This window comes from Schistocerca piceifrons, chromosome 8 (assembly GCF_021461385.2).
Source record: "Schistocerca piceifrons isolate TAMUIC-IGC-003096 chromosome 8, iqSchPice1.1, whole genome shotgun sequence".
Lineage (NCBI taxonomy): Eukaryota > Metazoa > Arthropoda > Insecta > Orthoptera > Acrididae > Schistocerca > Schistocerca piceifrons.
In genome coordinates, this window is record NC_060145.1 from 373,019,000 (window position 1) to 373,036,541 (window position 17,542).

The window sequence follows — 17,542 nt, forward strand, 5'->3', positions numbered from 1 at the left end:
CCTAGAGTTTCCACTGTTTGATTATATTTACGTTATGTCTTCTTCTATTTACTGGCCTTTATCCTGTATCATTTAATGTCTCCTTGGAACATTCAAATGCCAATAAAAATATTCAATTCCATATAAATTTTGGCCTGACTTGAGTTAATGTCCATATTTAAACTATTTATTCTACCTTTGAAGATTTTTTGCATATATTTGATCACCAAAACACTATTTTTCTGATAACATAATTTCATTTTTTTACATTGATCCATTTCACAACACAAACTGTGAAAATTAGTAATCACATTTGTCAACTTAAATGATTCAGAACCACTTTACAGTAAAGATATTATTATACCTTAGTTTTCATATAAACAAAATTTGTTTTCATTTATATTTTTTAAAATTTTGCTATCAATAATAGAGTACACAGTGTACAATTATGGAAAGTAGTAGTTTTTCATGCTGTCTAATTCTACAACCTTCATTATGAACCTTTAGGCGCATACATTTCCAGAAAACATTATGTAAATTAAATATGAAAAACAAAGTCAGTTAAGACAGTCAAAATAATACTAAACTGATTACATCCTGATCTAGAAGGTACTGGAAGCTCAGTTCACAATACTTAAAGAGATTTTTGGTGTGAAGTGCACAATTGTGGTTTTAGCAGCAAAGATTGGTCAATGTGACTATGTGAGAAATTGTGTTGTTTGTCTTGAGTACAAATGTGGCACAATGTATTTGCTTAAAAAGTAGTGTAGAAAGTGTTCCAAGAATGTAAAAATAAATCCTTCATTTGTGTGGCCATATAATTCTTGAGGGTATTTTGTTCTGTCATAGCAACTACAAAATGCATGATTTTTTTTCACCAGACGCATTTCACTTTATTGAAGTAAAGCATCAGCAGTGGTCTGTAATTAAGTTCTTTACATTTTGATTTGCTTTTAGATTGAAAAACAGTTCGCTAAGAGTAAGTACAAATCAACTTACTCTTAATGAACTGTTTTTTGATCTAAAAGCAAATATAAATATAAAAAAATTAATTACAGGCCACTGACGATGCTTTACTTCAATAAAGCCAAATGTACCTGGTGAAAAAAATCATGCATTTTTGTAGTTGCAACAACAGAACAAAAATCCTCAAGAATGTAAAAATAAATTAGTATTGTCATAATAAGTAGCTATATCTCAGTGACTTGTTACTGCAACAACATCTTTGCCTCTATACTTTGCCTTGACTGACATCTATTTGTTTTATATATATATCTATATAAAAATAGAGGGAAACATTCCACGTGGGAAAAATATATCTAAAAACAAAGATGATGTGACTTACCAAACGAAAGTGCTGGCAGGTCGACAGACACACAAACAAACACAAACAAACACACAAAATTGTAGCTTTTGCAACCAACGGTTGCTTCATCAGGAAAGAGGGAAGGAGAGCAAAAGACGAAAGGATGTGGGTTTTAAGGAAGAGGGTAAGGAGTCATTCCAATCCCGGGAGTGGAAAGACTCACCTTAGGGTGAAAAAAGGACAGGTATACACTCGCACACACACACATATCCATCCGCACATACACAGACACAAGCAGACATATATAAAGACAAAGAGTTTGGGCAGAGACGTCGGTTGAAGCGGAAGTACAGAGACAAAGATGTTGTTGAAAGAAGGTGAGGTATGAGCGGCAGCAACTTGAAATTAGCGGAGGTTGAGGCCTGGCGGATAACGAGAAGAGAGGATATACTGAAGGGCAAGTTCCCATCTCCGGAGTTCTGACAGGTTGGTGTTAGTGGGAAGTATCCAGATGACCCGGACGGTGTAAGACTGTGCCAAGATGTGCTGGTCGTGCACCAAGGCATGTTTAGCCACAGGGTGATCCTCATTACCAACAAACACTGTCTGCCTGTGTCCATTCATGCGAATTAACAGTTTGTTGCTGGTCATTCCCACATAGAAAGCTTCACAGTGTAGGCAGGTCAGTTGGTAAATCACGTGGGTGCTTTCACATGTGGCTCTGCCTTTGATCGTGTACATCTTCTGGGTTACAGGACTGGAGTAGGTGGTGGTGGGAGGGTGCATGGGACAGGTTTTACACCAGGGGCGGCTACAAGGGTAGGAGCCAGAGGGTAGGGAAGGTGGTTTGGGGATTTCATAGGGATGAACTAAGAGGTTACAAAGGTTAGGTGGACGGCGGAAAGACACTCTTGGTGGAGTGGAGAGGATTTCATGAAGGATGGGTCTCATTTCCGGGCAGGATTTGAGGAAGTCGTATCCCTGCTGGAGAGCCACATTCAGAGTCTGCTCCAGTCCCGGAAAGTATCCTGTCAATAGTGGTGCAGTTTGTGGTTCTTCTGTGGGAGGTTCTGGGTTTGAGGAGATGAGGAAGTGGCTCTGGTTATTTGCTTCTGTACCAGGTCGGGTGGGTAGTTGCGGGATGCGAAAGCTGTTTTCAGGTTGTTGGTGTAATGGTTCAGGGATTCCGGACTGGAGCAGAATCATTTGCCACGAAGACCTAGGCTGTTGGGAAGGGACCGTTTGATGTGGAATGGGTGGCAGCTGTCATAATGGAGGTACTGTTGCTTGTTGGTGGGTTTGATGTGGACGGACATGTGAAGCTGGCCATTGGAAAGATGGAGGTCAACGTCAAGGAAAGTGGCACGTGATTTGGAGTAGGACCTGGTGAATCTGATGGAACTGAAGAAGTTGAGGTTGGAGAGGAAGTTCTGGAGTTCTTCTTCACTGTGAGTCCAGATCATGAAGATGTCATCAATAAATCTGTACCAAACTTTGGGTCGGCAGGCCTGGGTAACCAAGAAGGCTCCCTCTAAGCGACCCATGAATAGGTTGGCGTACGAGGGGGCCATCCTGGTACCCATGGCTGTTCCCTTTAATTGTTGGTATGTCTGGCCTTCAAAAGTGAAGAGGTTGTGGGTCAGGAGAGGTTTTAGGTAGGGTGGCAGGTGATCGGCGTGAAAGGAAGTGCTCCATCGCAGCGAGGCCCTGGATGTGCGGAATATTTGTGTATAAGGAAGTGGCATCAATGGTTACAAGGATGGTTTCCGGGGGTAACAGATTGGGTAAGGATTCCAGGCGTTCGAGAAAGTGGTTGGTGTCTTTGTTGAAGGATGGGAGACTCCATGTAATGGGTTGAAGGTGTTGATCCACGTAGGCAGAGATACGTTTTGTTGGGGCTTCGTAACCAGCTACAATGAGGCAGCCGGGATGATTGGATTTGTGAATTTTAGGAAGAAGGTAGAAGGTAGGGGTGTGTGGCGTCGGTGGGGTCAGGTGAAAGGTTTTGTAGGGGGCCTAAGGTTCTGATGATTCCTTGAAGCTCCGCCTGGACATCAGGAATGGGATTACCTTGGCAAACTTTGTATGTGGTGTTGTCTGAAAGCTGACGCAGTCCCTCAGCCACATACTCCCGATGATCAAGTACCACGGTCGTGGAACCCTTGTCCGCCAGAAGAATGACGATGGATCGGTCAGCCATCAGATCACGGATAGCCTGGGCTTCAGCAGTGGTGATGTTGGGAGTAGGATTAAGGTTTTTTAAGAAGGATGTAAATAAAACTTAATGGGGTCGTTGTGGGGGTGTTCTTCCTAAAATTCACAAACCCAATAATCCCGGCCGCCCCATTGTAGCTGGTTACCAAGCCCCCACAGAATGTATCTCTGCCAACGTAGATCAACACCTTCAACTCATTACATGCAGTCTCCCATCCTTCATCAAAGACACCAACCACTTTCTCGAACGCCTGGAAGCCTTACCCAATCTGTTACCCCCAGAAACCATCCTTGTAACCATTGATGCCACTTCCTTATACACAAATATCCCGCACGTCCAGGGCCTCACTGCGATGAAGCACTTCCTTTCACGCCGATCACCTGCCACCCTACCTAAAACCTCTTTCCTCATTACCTTAGGCAGCTTCATCCTGACCCACAACTTCTTCACTTTTGAAGGCCAGACATACCAACAATTAAAGGGAACAGCCATGGGTGCCAGGATGGCCCCCTCGTACGCCAACCTATTCATGGGTCGCTTAGAGGAAGCCTTCTTGGTTACCCAGGCCTGCCAACCCAAAGTTTGGTACAGATTTATTGATGACATCTTCATGAACTGGACTCACAGTGAAGAAGAACTCCAGAATTTCCTCTCCAACCTCAACTCCTTCGGTTCCATCAGATTCACCTGGTCCTACTCCAAATCACATGCCACTTTCCTTGACGTTGACCTCCATCTGTCCAATGGCCAGCTTCACATGTCCGTCCACATCAAACCCACCAACAAGCAACAGTACCTCCATTATGACAGCTGCCACCCATTCCACATCAAACGGTCCCCTACAGCCTAGGTCTTCGTGGCAAACGAATCTGCTCCAGTCCGGAATCTCTGAACCATTTCACCAACAACCTGACAACAGCTTTCACATCCCGCAACTACCCTCCCGACCTGGTACAGAAGCAAATAACCAGAGCCACTTCCTCATCTCCTCAAACCCAGAACCTCCCACAGAAGAACCACAAACTGCCCCACTTGTGACAGGATACTTTCCGGGACTGGACCAGACTCTGAATGTGGCTCTCCAGCAGGGATACGACTTCCTCAAATCCTGCCCGGAAATGAGATCCATCCTTCATGAAATCCTTCCAACTCCACCAAGAGTGTCTTTCAGCCGTCCACCTAACCTTCGTAACCTGTTAGTTCATCCCTATGAAATCCCCAAACCACCTTCCCTACCCTCTGGCTCCTACCCTTGTAACCGCCCCCAGTGCAAAACCTGTCCCATGCACCCTCCCACCACCACCTACTCCAGTCCTGTAACCCGGAAGGTGTACACGATCAAAGGCAGAGCCACATGTGAAAGCACCCACGTGATTTACCAACTGACCTGCCTACACTGTGATGCATTCTATGTGGGAATGACCAGCAACAAACTGTCCATTCGCATGAATGGACACAGGCAGACAGTGTTTGTTGGTAATGAGGATCACCCTGTGGCTAAACATGCCTTGGTGCATGGCCAGCACATCTTGGCACAGTGTTACACCGTCCAGGTTATCTGGATACTTCCCACTAACACCAACCTATCCGAACTCCGGAGATGGGAACTTGCTCTTCGATATATCCTCTCTTCCCGTTACCCACCAGGCCTCAATCTCCGCTAATTTCAAGTTGCCGCCACTCATACCTCACCTGTCATTCAACAACATCTCTGCCTCTGCACTTCTGCCTCGACTGACATCTCTGCCCAAACTCTTTGCCTTTACAAATGTCTGCTTGTGTCTGTATATGTGTGGATGGATATGCTTGTGTGTGCGAGTTTTTCCCCCTAAGGTAAGTCTTTCCGCTCCCGGGATTGGAATGACTCCTTACCCTCTCCCTTAAAACCCACATCCTTTCGTCATTCCCTCTCCTTCCCTCTTTCGTGACGAGGCAATCGTTGGTTTTGAAAGCTAGAATTTTGTGTGTATGTTTGTGTTTGTTTGTGTGTCTATCGACCTGCCAGCGCTTTCGTTTGGTAAGTCACATCATCTTTGTTTTTACATATATACACTCCTGGAAATTGAAATAAGAACACCGTGAATTCATTGTCCCAGGAAGGGGAAACTTTATTGACACATTCCTGGGGTCAGATACATCACATGATCACACTGACAGAACCACAGGCACATAGACACAGGCAACAGAGCATGCACAATGTCGGCACTAGTACAGTGTATATCCACCTTTCGCAGCAATGCAGGCTGCTATTCTCCCACGAAGACGATCGTAGAGATGCTGGATGTAGTCCTGTGGAACGGCTTGCCATGCCATTTCCACCTGGCACCTCAGTTGGACCAGCGTTCGTGCTGGACGTGCAGACCGCGTGAGACGACGCTTCATCCAGTCCCAAACATGCTCAACGGGGGACAGATCCGGAGATCTTGCTGGCCAGGGTTGTTGACTTACACCTTCTAGAGCATGTTGGATGGCATGGGATACATGCGGACGTGCATTGTCCTGTTGGAACAGCAAGTTCCCTTGCCGATCTAGGAATGGTAGAACGATGGGTTCGATGACGGTTTGGATGTACCGTGCACTATTCAGTGTCCCCTTGATGATCACCAGTGGTGTACGGCCAGTGTAGGAGATCACTCCCCACACCATGATGCCGGGTGTTGGCCCTGTGTGCCTCGGTCGTATGCAGTCCTGATTGTGGCGCTCACCTGCACGGCGCCAAACACGCATACGACCATCATTGGCACCAAGGCAGAAGCGACTCTCATCGCTGAAGATGACACGTCTCCATTCGTCCCTCCATTCACGCCTGTCGCGACACTACTGGAGGCGGGCTGCACGATGTTGGGGCGTGAGCGGAAGACGGCCTAACGGTGTGCGGGACCGTAGCCCAGCTTCGTGGAGACGGTTGCGAATGGTCCTCGCCGATACCCCAGGAGCAACAGTGTCCCTAATTTGCTGGGAAGTGGCGGTGCGGTCCCCTATGGCAATGCGTAGGATCCTACGGTCTTGCCGTGCATCCGTGCGGCGCTGCGGTCCGGTCCCAGGTCGACGGGCACGTGCACCTTCCGCCGACCACTGGCGACAACATCGATGTACTGTGGAGACCTCACGCCCCACGTGTTGAGCAATTCGGCGGTACGTCCACCCGGCCTCCCGCATGCCCACTATACGCCCTCGCTCAAAGTCCGTCAACTGCACATACGGTTCACGTCCACGCTGTCGCGGCATGCTACCAGTGTTAAAGACTGCGATGGAGCTCCGTATGCCACGGCAAACTGGCTGACACTGACGGCGGCGGTGCACAAATGCTGCGCAGCTAGCGCCATTCGACGGCCAACACCGCGGTTCCTGGTGTGTCCGCTGTGCCGTGCGTGTGATCATTGCTTGTACAGCCCTCTCGCAGTGTCCGGAGCAAGTATGGTGGGTCTGACACACCGGTGTCAATGTGTTCTTTTTTCCATTTCCAGGAGTGTATATCTGTGTGTGTGTGTGTGTGTGTGTGTGTGTGTGTGTGTGTGTGTGTGTGTGTACAAACTTGAAAAACAATAACAAATAACGAATTCAATATCTTCTATGCTGTCATAATAAACCAAACAAGCCAAATATCTGTAAACAAATACAAATGGAAGTTGATGGCACACAGTTCAAGAAAAGACAAAATCACAGCTATGCGTAGGAGAGAAAACAAGTTTCTAATAACTGGCAACTTGCTTTTGAAAAATACTGCTGTCCCTACCTGAAAAATCGACATGCAACACAGAATTACAACACAACAACTCAGGAAACATTTTAAAAATGTGACAAATTTAAAACAAGCATCTACCGAACGGGACCCTGAACCCAAATGGTATTACAAAGGTGTTTTGCACATACTGCAACAAACTCTTTAAGAAGCAGCAGCAAAAAAGAATATACAAACAAAACAAGTAACATTATTTATGAGAGGTCAATTCTCATACTTAATGGAGTCATAAAAAGAAGGTCAGTGAGTGGTAAATATATTCCAAAATAAACTGTACTATCAAAGAGCAATGCGATTATCTTGGGGCTAAGATCGACAGGAAGTGCAAAATGGCTAAGTGGGGATGGCTAGAGGACAAATGTAAGGATGTAGAGGCGTATATCACTAGGGGTAAGATAGATACTGCCTACAGGAAAATTAAAGAGACCTTTGGAGAAAAGAAAACCACTTGCATGAATATCAAGAGCTCAGATGGAAACCCAGTTCTAAGCAAAGAAGGGAACTCAGAAAGGTTGAAGGAGTATATAGAGGGTGTACACAAGGGCAATGATCTTGAGGACAATATTATAGAAATGGAAGAGAATGTAGATGAAGATGAAATACGAGATATGATACTGTGTAAAGCGTTTGACAGAGCACTGAGAGACCTAAGTCAAAACTAGGCCCCGGGAGTAGACCTCATTCCATTAGAACTACTGACAATCTTGGGAGAGCCAGGCCTAACAAAACTCTACCATCTAAAGAGCAGGATGTATGAGACAGGCGAAATACCCTCAGACTTCAAGAAGAATATAATAATTCCAATCCCAAAGAAAGCAGGTGTTGACAGATGTGAAAATTATCGAACTATCAGTTTAATAAGCCACAGCTGCCAAATACTAACACGAATTCTTTACAGACAAACAGAAAAATGGTAGAAGCCAACCTCGGGGAAGATCAGTTTGGATTCCATAGAAATGTTGGAACACGTGAGGCAATACTGACCCTAAGACTTATCTTAGAAAATAGATTAAGGAAAGGCAAACCTCCATTTCTAGCATTTGCAGACTTAGAGAAAGCTTTTGACAATGTTGACTGGAATACTCTCTTTCAAATTCTGAAGGTGGCAGGGGTACAATACAGGAAGTGAAAGGCTATTTACAATTTGTACAGAAGGCAGATGGCAGTTATAAGAGTTGAGGGGCATGAAAGGGAAGCGGTGGTTGGGAAGGGAGTCTGACAGGGTTGTAGCCTATCCCCAGCAAGCAGTAAAGGAAACAAAAGAAAAATTCAGAGTAGGAATTAAACACCATGGAGAAGAAATAAAAACTTTGAGGTTCACTGATGACATTGTAATTCTCTCAGAGACAGCAAAGGACCTGGAAGAGCAACTGAACGGTATGGACAGTGTCTTGAAAGGAGAATATAAGATGAACATCAACAAAAGCGAAACAAGGATAATGGAATGTAGTCAAATTATATCAGGCGATGCTGAGGGAATTAGGTTAGGAAATGAGACACTTAAAGTAATAGATGAGTTTTGCTATTTGGGGAGCAAAATAGCTGATGATGGTTGAAGTAGGGAGGATATAAAATGTAGACTGGCAATGACAAGGAACGTATTTCTGAAGAAGAGAAATTTGTTAACATTGAGTTTAGATTTAAGTGTCAGGAAGTTGTTTCTGAAAGTATTTGTATGGAGTGTAGCCATGTATGGAAGTGAAACATGGACGATAAATAGTTTAGACAAGAAGAGAACAGAAGCTTTCAAAATGTGGTGCTACAGAAGAATGCTGAAGGTTACACGGGTAGATGACATAACAGAAGGTAGTGAATAGAATTGGAGAGAAGAGAAATTTGTAGCACAACTTGACTAGAAGAAGGGACCGGTTGGTAGAGGATACTCTGAGGCATCAAGGGATCACCAGTTTAGTATCGGAGGGCAGCATGGAGGGTAAAAATCATAGAGGGAGACCAAGAGATGAATACACTAAACAGATTCAGAAGGATGTTGGTTGCAGTAGGTACTGGGAGATGAAGAAGCTTGCACATGATAGAGTAACATGGAGAGCTGCATCAAACCAGTCTCTGGGCTGAAGACCACAACAACAACAGTTACTTATGCAGATGACAGAACTTTACTGTTCACAGACAAAGACACAGAAAACCTAAAAATAAAAGCCAGCTTAGAAGTAAATAATATTATTCTAAGATTTACTGATTTCATTTTGCATAACAGTGTTACTAAGACACTTTGTCTAAATTTCAAACTAAAGACCTTCACAATGAAGATATCAGTATTTGAACAGATGAGTGTATAACAGAAAACTCCAAACATGCTAAATTGCTTGCAAAAATAATCAGTGAAAATGTAAACTGGGATAAACACATTGAATATATAAGTCGCAAGATCAGCTCAGACCTGTTTGTACTGCACTAACTCAGCTACCTAAAAGAAACAAAAACTATAAAAATGATATACTATGCACTACCCCATTTGACAGTAAGTTATGGCAGAGTTTTGTAAGGAGACATCTAAAAAAAAGCATTAATAGGGTATTCAGATTATGATGCGTATTCAGAAAGTAAGTGCACTATATTTTTACATTCTTTATAAAAAGTATACTAATAAATTACAAGATATTGTTCATACACTTATTGACTATATGTCTACATAAATGCCATTCTGTTCAATGCATGTTGTGAGTCATGGCATAAGCATCTTTAGGCCATTCTCAAAGAACTCTCCTGCAAGCTCCTTCCTCCACTTCAGAACCTCTTTCTGCACATTCTCATCAGCTGAAAATTTAATTCCACTCATGTGTGCCTTCAAGGAAGTTAAAAGATGATAATCTGAAGGTATCAAGTGAGAAGAATGTGGGGTGTAGTTCAAAATATCCCCACTAAATGAGTCCAAGATCAGCTTTGTGGCTAAGTCCATGTGAGGACAGGCATTATTGTGCAACAAGCACACTTCTCTCCTCATTTTTCCTCTCCCTTTGTTTTGTTTTGATTGCTCCTTTTGAGTTTTTTCAAGATCCCACAATATGAGGGTGGTTTGATAAATTTCCATGAAAAAATGAAACAGTTTTTTTTCTGCTTCATGGCTGATAAAATTCAAACAATGGAAAATCCAGGATCAAATTTAACAGTTGCTGAGACTGCAGTTGTGTGTAAGAGTTGCATTTGCATGTGTGTGTGTGTGTTTGTGTGTGTGTGTCTGCATGTGTGTGTGTGTGTGTGTGTGTGTGTGTGTGTGTTTGTGTGTGTTTGTGTGTGACACTGTGCCTGTTGGCAGTCTAGTCCCCGCACACTCCACCAGACAGTGCTGTTCTCCTCTCCCCCCATCCATGCACTACCATCCCTTTGCCTTCCCCACCTCCTCCAGATTGCTGCTTTCATTCCACATTACAGCTGCATTCTGGTCCAAGTCACGTGTGTGTGAGGTGTGCATACTTGTGTGAATGAATGTGTGTGCATTTCTCTTTCTTTTTATGATAAAGGCTGTGGCCAAAAGCTCATATGTATGTGTCTTTTACTTGTGTCTGTCTGAAACTTAATGTGTCAACTTTATTGTAAATAGCAATCTATCTTTTACTTACATTGTTAAAATTCTATATGATGTTTGAAATCATGTCCTCTGAGTGCCTGATGTAGTGACAGATGATAAGGGGTAATTTAAGTTGATACAGGATGTGAACAACACTCGTCAAGCTGATTCCACATTCCTTAGTGATACGTCTCATGTCACCATGCAGACTGATAAGTGTCATAAATAAAACAGGTTCTTCATGTGCTGTGTCAGGTGCAGTCTTCATCCTCAGACTCTGTTTGACATTGAAGCTGTCTGTCTACATTAGTGACCTAATAATTCATGTAAGTGCCTGGCATGATGGACAGTGACAACAGCCTTATTGTTTTAAGAACACTTCTTTGACATTAGTCATATAAAAGCAGCATGTCCAATTTCTCACTGGTGTACATGTCTGCATGAATGGAATGTTGCAGCAGAAATGACCAACCAATAGATGACAGAGTTCCTGGTAGCCCTGCAGTGCAGACACATAAACAGTCAAAAGGCTTGATACAACATTATAGCCTGCCATGTGTGTGTTCAGAAAGCGAAAGCTGATTCCATCCAGAGTGCAAACATGTGACAAGTTGAGAGGCTTGAGACAGCAACATAGCCTGGCATGAGAATAGTTAGAATTCAATAGGCAATTCCAGCCAGCTTACCTTTCAATCTTAGAATATTTCTCATATTCTTTTGTGAAGAATTTCCAGTTCAAAATTAAACTCATTATATTACCATCGTATCTTTTTTATGTACCACAACACAGAAGCAATTATATTATTAATATGCAGGGTGACAATTACTGAACTACATGAAGAAAAGTAAATTAGTTACAAACTACAGCATGCACACACTTTATTCAACATGTACAACATCACAACAGATATTCAGATTTGGATTATGGCGTGTACAATATTACTCTGTCGATGACCTCCAGAATGGCTATTTTCAGCTCAGCAATGGTTTTGGGGTTATTACTGTACAACTTGTCTTTAATATAGCCCCACAAAAAGGAGTAGCATGTGTTCAGATCTGGAGAATATGGCGGCCAATTGAGGCTCATGTCAGCTCCATCTTGCATGAACCATATCTTGTTGAAATCAGGGTCACTTTTGATGATGTGGATAAATCATTTTTCAAAACCTCCACACACCATTTGGTAGTCACCATTCCATCAAGGCATATCGCACCAATTATTCCATGACTGGACACTGCACACCACACAGTCACCTGTTGAGGGTGAAGAGACTTCTCAATCATGAAATGTGGATTCTCAGGCTCCCAATTGCACCAGGTTTGCTTATTGAGAAACCCATCCAATTTAAAGTTGGCCTCATTTGCTAAAACAAACCACACTAATTCCCACCATGCCCCATGGCGAACCATGCAGTTTGAACAAACACAAACCATTCAAAAGTTACATTGATTTTATTTCATGTAGTTCAATAATTGTCACCCTGTAATTATGCACTTGTTTGAGAACACTTGAAAAATACAGGAGAGAACTGTTGCCACATCTCTGTGAGAGCATAGCCTTTACGTTGTGTGAAAAACTCTGAACTTGTTCATGTGTATATCAAGGGTCATTCACTGCACCCGGAGATAGAGCCTGAACTTCTGGAACTTTAAGTGTCAGTTTGTTCAAATTTGTTTATTTTCTTGTGAACTTTAACTAACAAATCTCAGGTACAAGAATCTGGTGATTTAGGTTCTATTAATGGTTTATAGCCAGTAAATACTGTAACCATAAAACTAGTTATTTATTTACTGTAGGTTACAGTAACAGAAAAACTATTTTTAGCACAAGCTAATATTTTATATTCGGTTTTAAGACACGTTTATTTCATCATTACTTGTATTTTAACTATCCATTCTGGCTCATCTGAGGATACTAACTGTTTGATCATATTATACTGATCATGATCATAAGGGTTACTTAGTCCAAACTCTATACCAGTCACACAAGGTTCTTAAATTCACAAAATGAAACATTCATTTTCCTGAAATAAGAGCTAGCAGAATAAAATCTTCTGACAATTTGTGAGTGGGTTCATTAAAAGCTCACATTGACTGGATGTATGCATTCTGAACAATGTTATGGCTACTAGAATATCCATCGCACCACAGAGATTTCTCTGCCTTTTTCAATACATAGAACTGTTTTGAAAGAAACATTTGTGAGCATAACATCTGTTATCATGAATAGCAGAGTCAATATGATCACAATAACATAATTTCATGTGTTTGCTCATTAGGGTTTGCAAAATGCTACAGTTCTGCTACAAATACACCATATTTTTTAAGTGAGCAAGAAATTTTAGAGAACTGTTTCAGAAGAAACACTTGTGTACATAACAGCTATTTTCAGGAATAGCAGAGTCAATATGATTGATATGACATAATTTCATGCATGTGCTCATTAGATATTGCAGCATGCTGCAATTCTGCTACAAATACATCACATTTGTTAAGTGAGCAAGAAATTTTGGAGGCTCAAGAGGAAGAAATTGCCCAAAAACTTTTTACTTTGTAATGCATTTTAGGCAGTAAAGACTTAACATACCCATGCTAAAATTCACTTTACAAACTGAGAGATGATTTTATATTTATTACTGATTCTTGCCCTAGCTGACCACTTATAATCAATTTTTGAAAATCAGTAAGCAACACGAAGCAAACAAAAATGCAAAGAAAGTATACTTGAAACTACCCCCTCTCTTCCTCTCTCCTTGTGTGTGTATTTGTAACCCTGAATAAGGAGTCACTATTGGATACATATGTGCCAAACACTCTTCAAATATTTATAGCAGTATTACTATGGTCTTCCAATTATATTAATTACAAAATATCTATGAATGATGGCAAAAATTAGCCATTCAATAAAATTGCATCTTATTTATGGGCTAAGTTTTAAAATAAAGAAGATGACATGTCCTTACAGAAGTATTGTATCCAGTTGTCACATACCAATCTTCTGAATGTTCCCATTTGATGAATGGGGATATCATGGACGTTCCTCGACTTACTGGATACTGAACTTTGGGATACAGTTCAGTTAGATGCAAGTCCACATGAGAGAGGTACAATCTGTGAACACAATTACAGAATTAAGATTCACTCCAAAAGCTAATAGACAGATTATTTTTCTTCTGCTTATTGAAAGATTAATTTCAGGAATATACACTGATATATGAAGTATACATTAAAGTTATAAGAGCAATGACAAAGTTAAAAAAATTATATGCAGATTAGGATAAGAGTGAATAAAACAGAATCAATTCAGAAAGTAATAAACAGTAACACTGGTAAGCACCAATAAATAATGCCACATTTCCATACAGATTGCAGGAAAAATTGTGGATCCACAGCAGATTGCTACAATATTTAATGAACAGGCGTAGCCCAAAACTTGATCAAAAACAGTAGCTTTTCAAGCTGTTGATTCCTATAAATAAATAAAAACTATGTTTCTGTATCCAGTAACACCACAAAAAGTAAAAGATGCTACTAGCAAGATGGTAAACCAAACAAAGTATTCAAACATAGTGAAAAGAAAAAAAAAAAAAAAAAAATTCATCTCTTGCAGTCATTATTCATACAATATTTTCCACATGAGCAGACTTTAGAGATGTCAAAAAAATTGAGAGTGGAGCACTTTTTTATAATTTTGGAGACTGGCTACTTAAAAGAATATTGGACGTAGGAAACAGTCCATTTACACCTTTTTTAAAAGCTTTATCAGCACATATGTAATCTATGTATCTTCAAGAATAATATACACTAAGTAAGGGGCAAGATTTAAGATTTATTTTTCATATTTACTTTAGTTCTTTTATGTATTACAAGCTTTTAAATAATTCTGACTGAAAGTACAACTATCTTCCAAAGTGCGAGGTGTTTTTTTCAGCAATTCCTTCATCTTGAGTTTCCAAAATTACTTGCTCATTCAACAAATGTGGCGTATTTGTAGCAGAATTACAGCAAACTGCAAAACCTAATGAAAACATGCTTGAAATTATGTCAGTGAGGTCATATCGACTCAACCTTTCATGACAGCAGCTGTTACGTTTGTTAATGTTTCTTTCAAAATAATTCTGTAAATTGACACAGAAAGCAGCATCACTCAAGGACCTGGTTGCAAGGTGTTTGAATATTGTTCTTATACAAAATGAGCATAATTTCAGAGTGATAGATGGCTCACAGGGGGCAGTCCTTATAACACAAAGTTATGACCTGAGCTATGCTCAGCTTGGTCTCTGAAATTATAGTAGTGATAGATATAACATAACAAACTTCAGATCACTGTCATTGTTATCCAGATTCTCAAAAATTACTCAAAGAGTAATGTATGTGAGATAATTAGATTTCCTGAATAAAAAATCCACAGTTCACAATATTCACTAAAAGACTTTAGAAGACACACATACACTGAAACTGCAGTATTTGAGTTTCTGAAACCATTACGGATTGCTTCTAGACTTTTCAAAAGCCACACATGTCATGCATCACAATCTACTACTCAGTAGGATATATTCCTACGGTAGTATGGGAATGACCTAGTCAGAACCTCGTCCCACATACTGTTCCCACTCCAAATGGCCTTGGCATCAAATTACACATCTCCCACTGTCACCCTTCTTTCTACAATGATCTCCATGTGTTTAGATTCCACCAATTCTTAACCATCACCAACATAATCCTGCAAAGCAATATCAGTCAGGCACAAACCTCCTTGCGATACCTTCTTTCCATATGAAAAATTCTCTCCTGCTACACTATTGCAAGTTCCTGGATCCCATAAAACACACTGAAACTCTTGCCCTCCACGGGCTAGTGCAACATGCACAATTCCACCTCAAAAAATTCTCAACCCTCTTCACTTCCTACTCCTGCCTTAGACCAACACTACCCAAAACCTCCACAACCACCAAACCTCCCTCAATCCCTTCATAGATGACAAATGCTGTCTTGCAGAGCTACTGTATATGGCCAACCCTTAAAAACTCCCTCCCACCATCACACACAATTCAGAACATAAACAAACCCAAAACACAGTCATGAATCTTTCCTCCAAAAGCCTAAGACCTGCAGAAGTATCAGTCCCCTCCAAAGGCCTCACCTTTTGCCCCACTCCCAAATTCAGTCATGCACAACTTGTTAAAGACCTTATCTCCTTCTCCCAGTCCCTACAGTGGATATACTTTTTTGCCACTAAACCTATCAATCAGATTCAACCAAAGACCAATGTTGAACCCTGCCTGACTCAGATGACTCCTCCATCCAACTGTGATCCACCCCCCACTGCTCCCAAATCACTTCCTGTTAACTTTCCAGAATTTCTTAACCTCAAACCTAGCCCCATCATCATTCCCCAAATCTCTCAACACACAAATTAATCTTACATCTGCAGAAAGACTGCAATCCACCATCTCTAACTGATCCTGACCTTATAATCCTATCTGCTGACAAAGGACCCACCACTGTTGTTTTGAACTGCAAGGATTACTTGGCAGAAGGATTCCGTCAGCTGTCAGATTCATCCATCTACAAACCCTGCTACAGTGACCCCATTCCAGAAATCCAGTAGGATCTCCAGTTTCTCCATAAACTCCACCACCCAGGATGCCCTATTGTGGCTGGTTACTGTGTCCCCACTGAGAGAATCTCTGCTGCTGTAGACCAACACCTTCAGGCTATTACCCACAACCTACCCTCCTATATAAAAGATACCAACTATTTCCTCCACTGACTCTCCACAGTTTCTGTTCCTTTACCACATGGTGGCCTGGTCATCACTGCTGAAACCACCTCCCTTTACACTAACATCCCTAATGCCCATGGCCTTTCCACTATCGAACACTACCTTTCCCAATGACTGATGGATTCCAAACCATCAACCTCCTTCCTTGTCGCCATGACCAACTATATCCTCACCCACAATTACCTCTCCTATGGAAGCATTATCTACAAACAAATCCTGGGTATGGCTACAGGCACTGCATGGCACCATCCTATGACAGCCTATTCATCAACCATCCAGAGGAAACCTTGCTATATACCCGGAATCCCAAACCCCCACTTGGTTCAGATTCACTGATGACATCTTTGCGATCTGGATCGAGGGTGAAGTCACCCTATCCACATTCCTCCAGAGCCTCAACACCTTTTCCCCCATTCATTTCACCTAGTCCTACTCAATCCAACAAGCCCCTTCCTCATGTTGACCCCCACCTCAAAAATGGCTACATCAGTACTTCTGTTCATCTCAAACCTACCTACCACCAGCAAACCTCCACTTCAACAGCTGTCACTCATTCCATACCAAGAACACCTTTCCACACAGCCTTGCTGCCCACGGCTGTCGCATCTGTAGTGACAAGCAGCCCGTCTTGAAATACACAGAGGCTCTCACTGAGACCTTCACAGACCTTAGACCATAAGTAGCCCCCCCCCCCCCCCCTTTCCCAACCTTGAACAAAAGCAAAACTCCCATTCCATGTCTTTCCAGTCACACACAACCTCCCAAGTCCCATTGTCTAGCCAGAGAAGGATCCCTCTCATGACTCAGTACCACTCAGGACTGGAGCAATTGAATTACATTCTCCACCAGGTTTTTGGCTACCTCTTGTTGTGCCCTGAAATGAGAAATGTCCTATCCACTATCCTTCTCAACCCTCCCGCAGTGGTATTCCACCGCCCATCGAACCTCATCCATTCCTACACAAGCCCTGCCCCCAACCGCTTGCC

At 42.0% G+C, this 17,542-nt stretch overlaps 1 protein-coding gene across 1 annotated transcript in view; it reads right to left on the reverse strand.

The window, feature by feature from the left end:
- The window catches only part of LOC124711917 (fatty acid synthase-like), a 436,120-nt gene that overhangs the window by 267,362 nt on the left and 151,216 nt on the right, over positions 1-17,542 (reverse strand). The window contains exon 14 of the mRNA XM_047242172.1: positions 13,735-13,882. Within this exon, the coding sequence (XP_047098128.1) occupies positions 13,735-13,882 (148 nt within the window). The remainder of the gene's footprint in view (positions 1-13,734; positions 13,883-17,542) is intronic.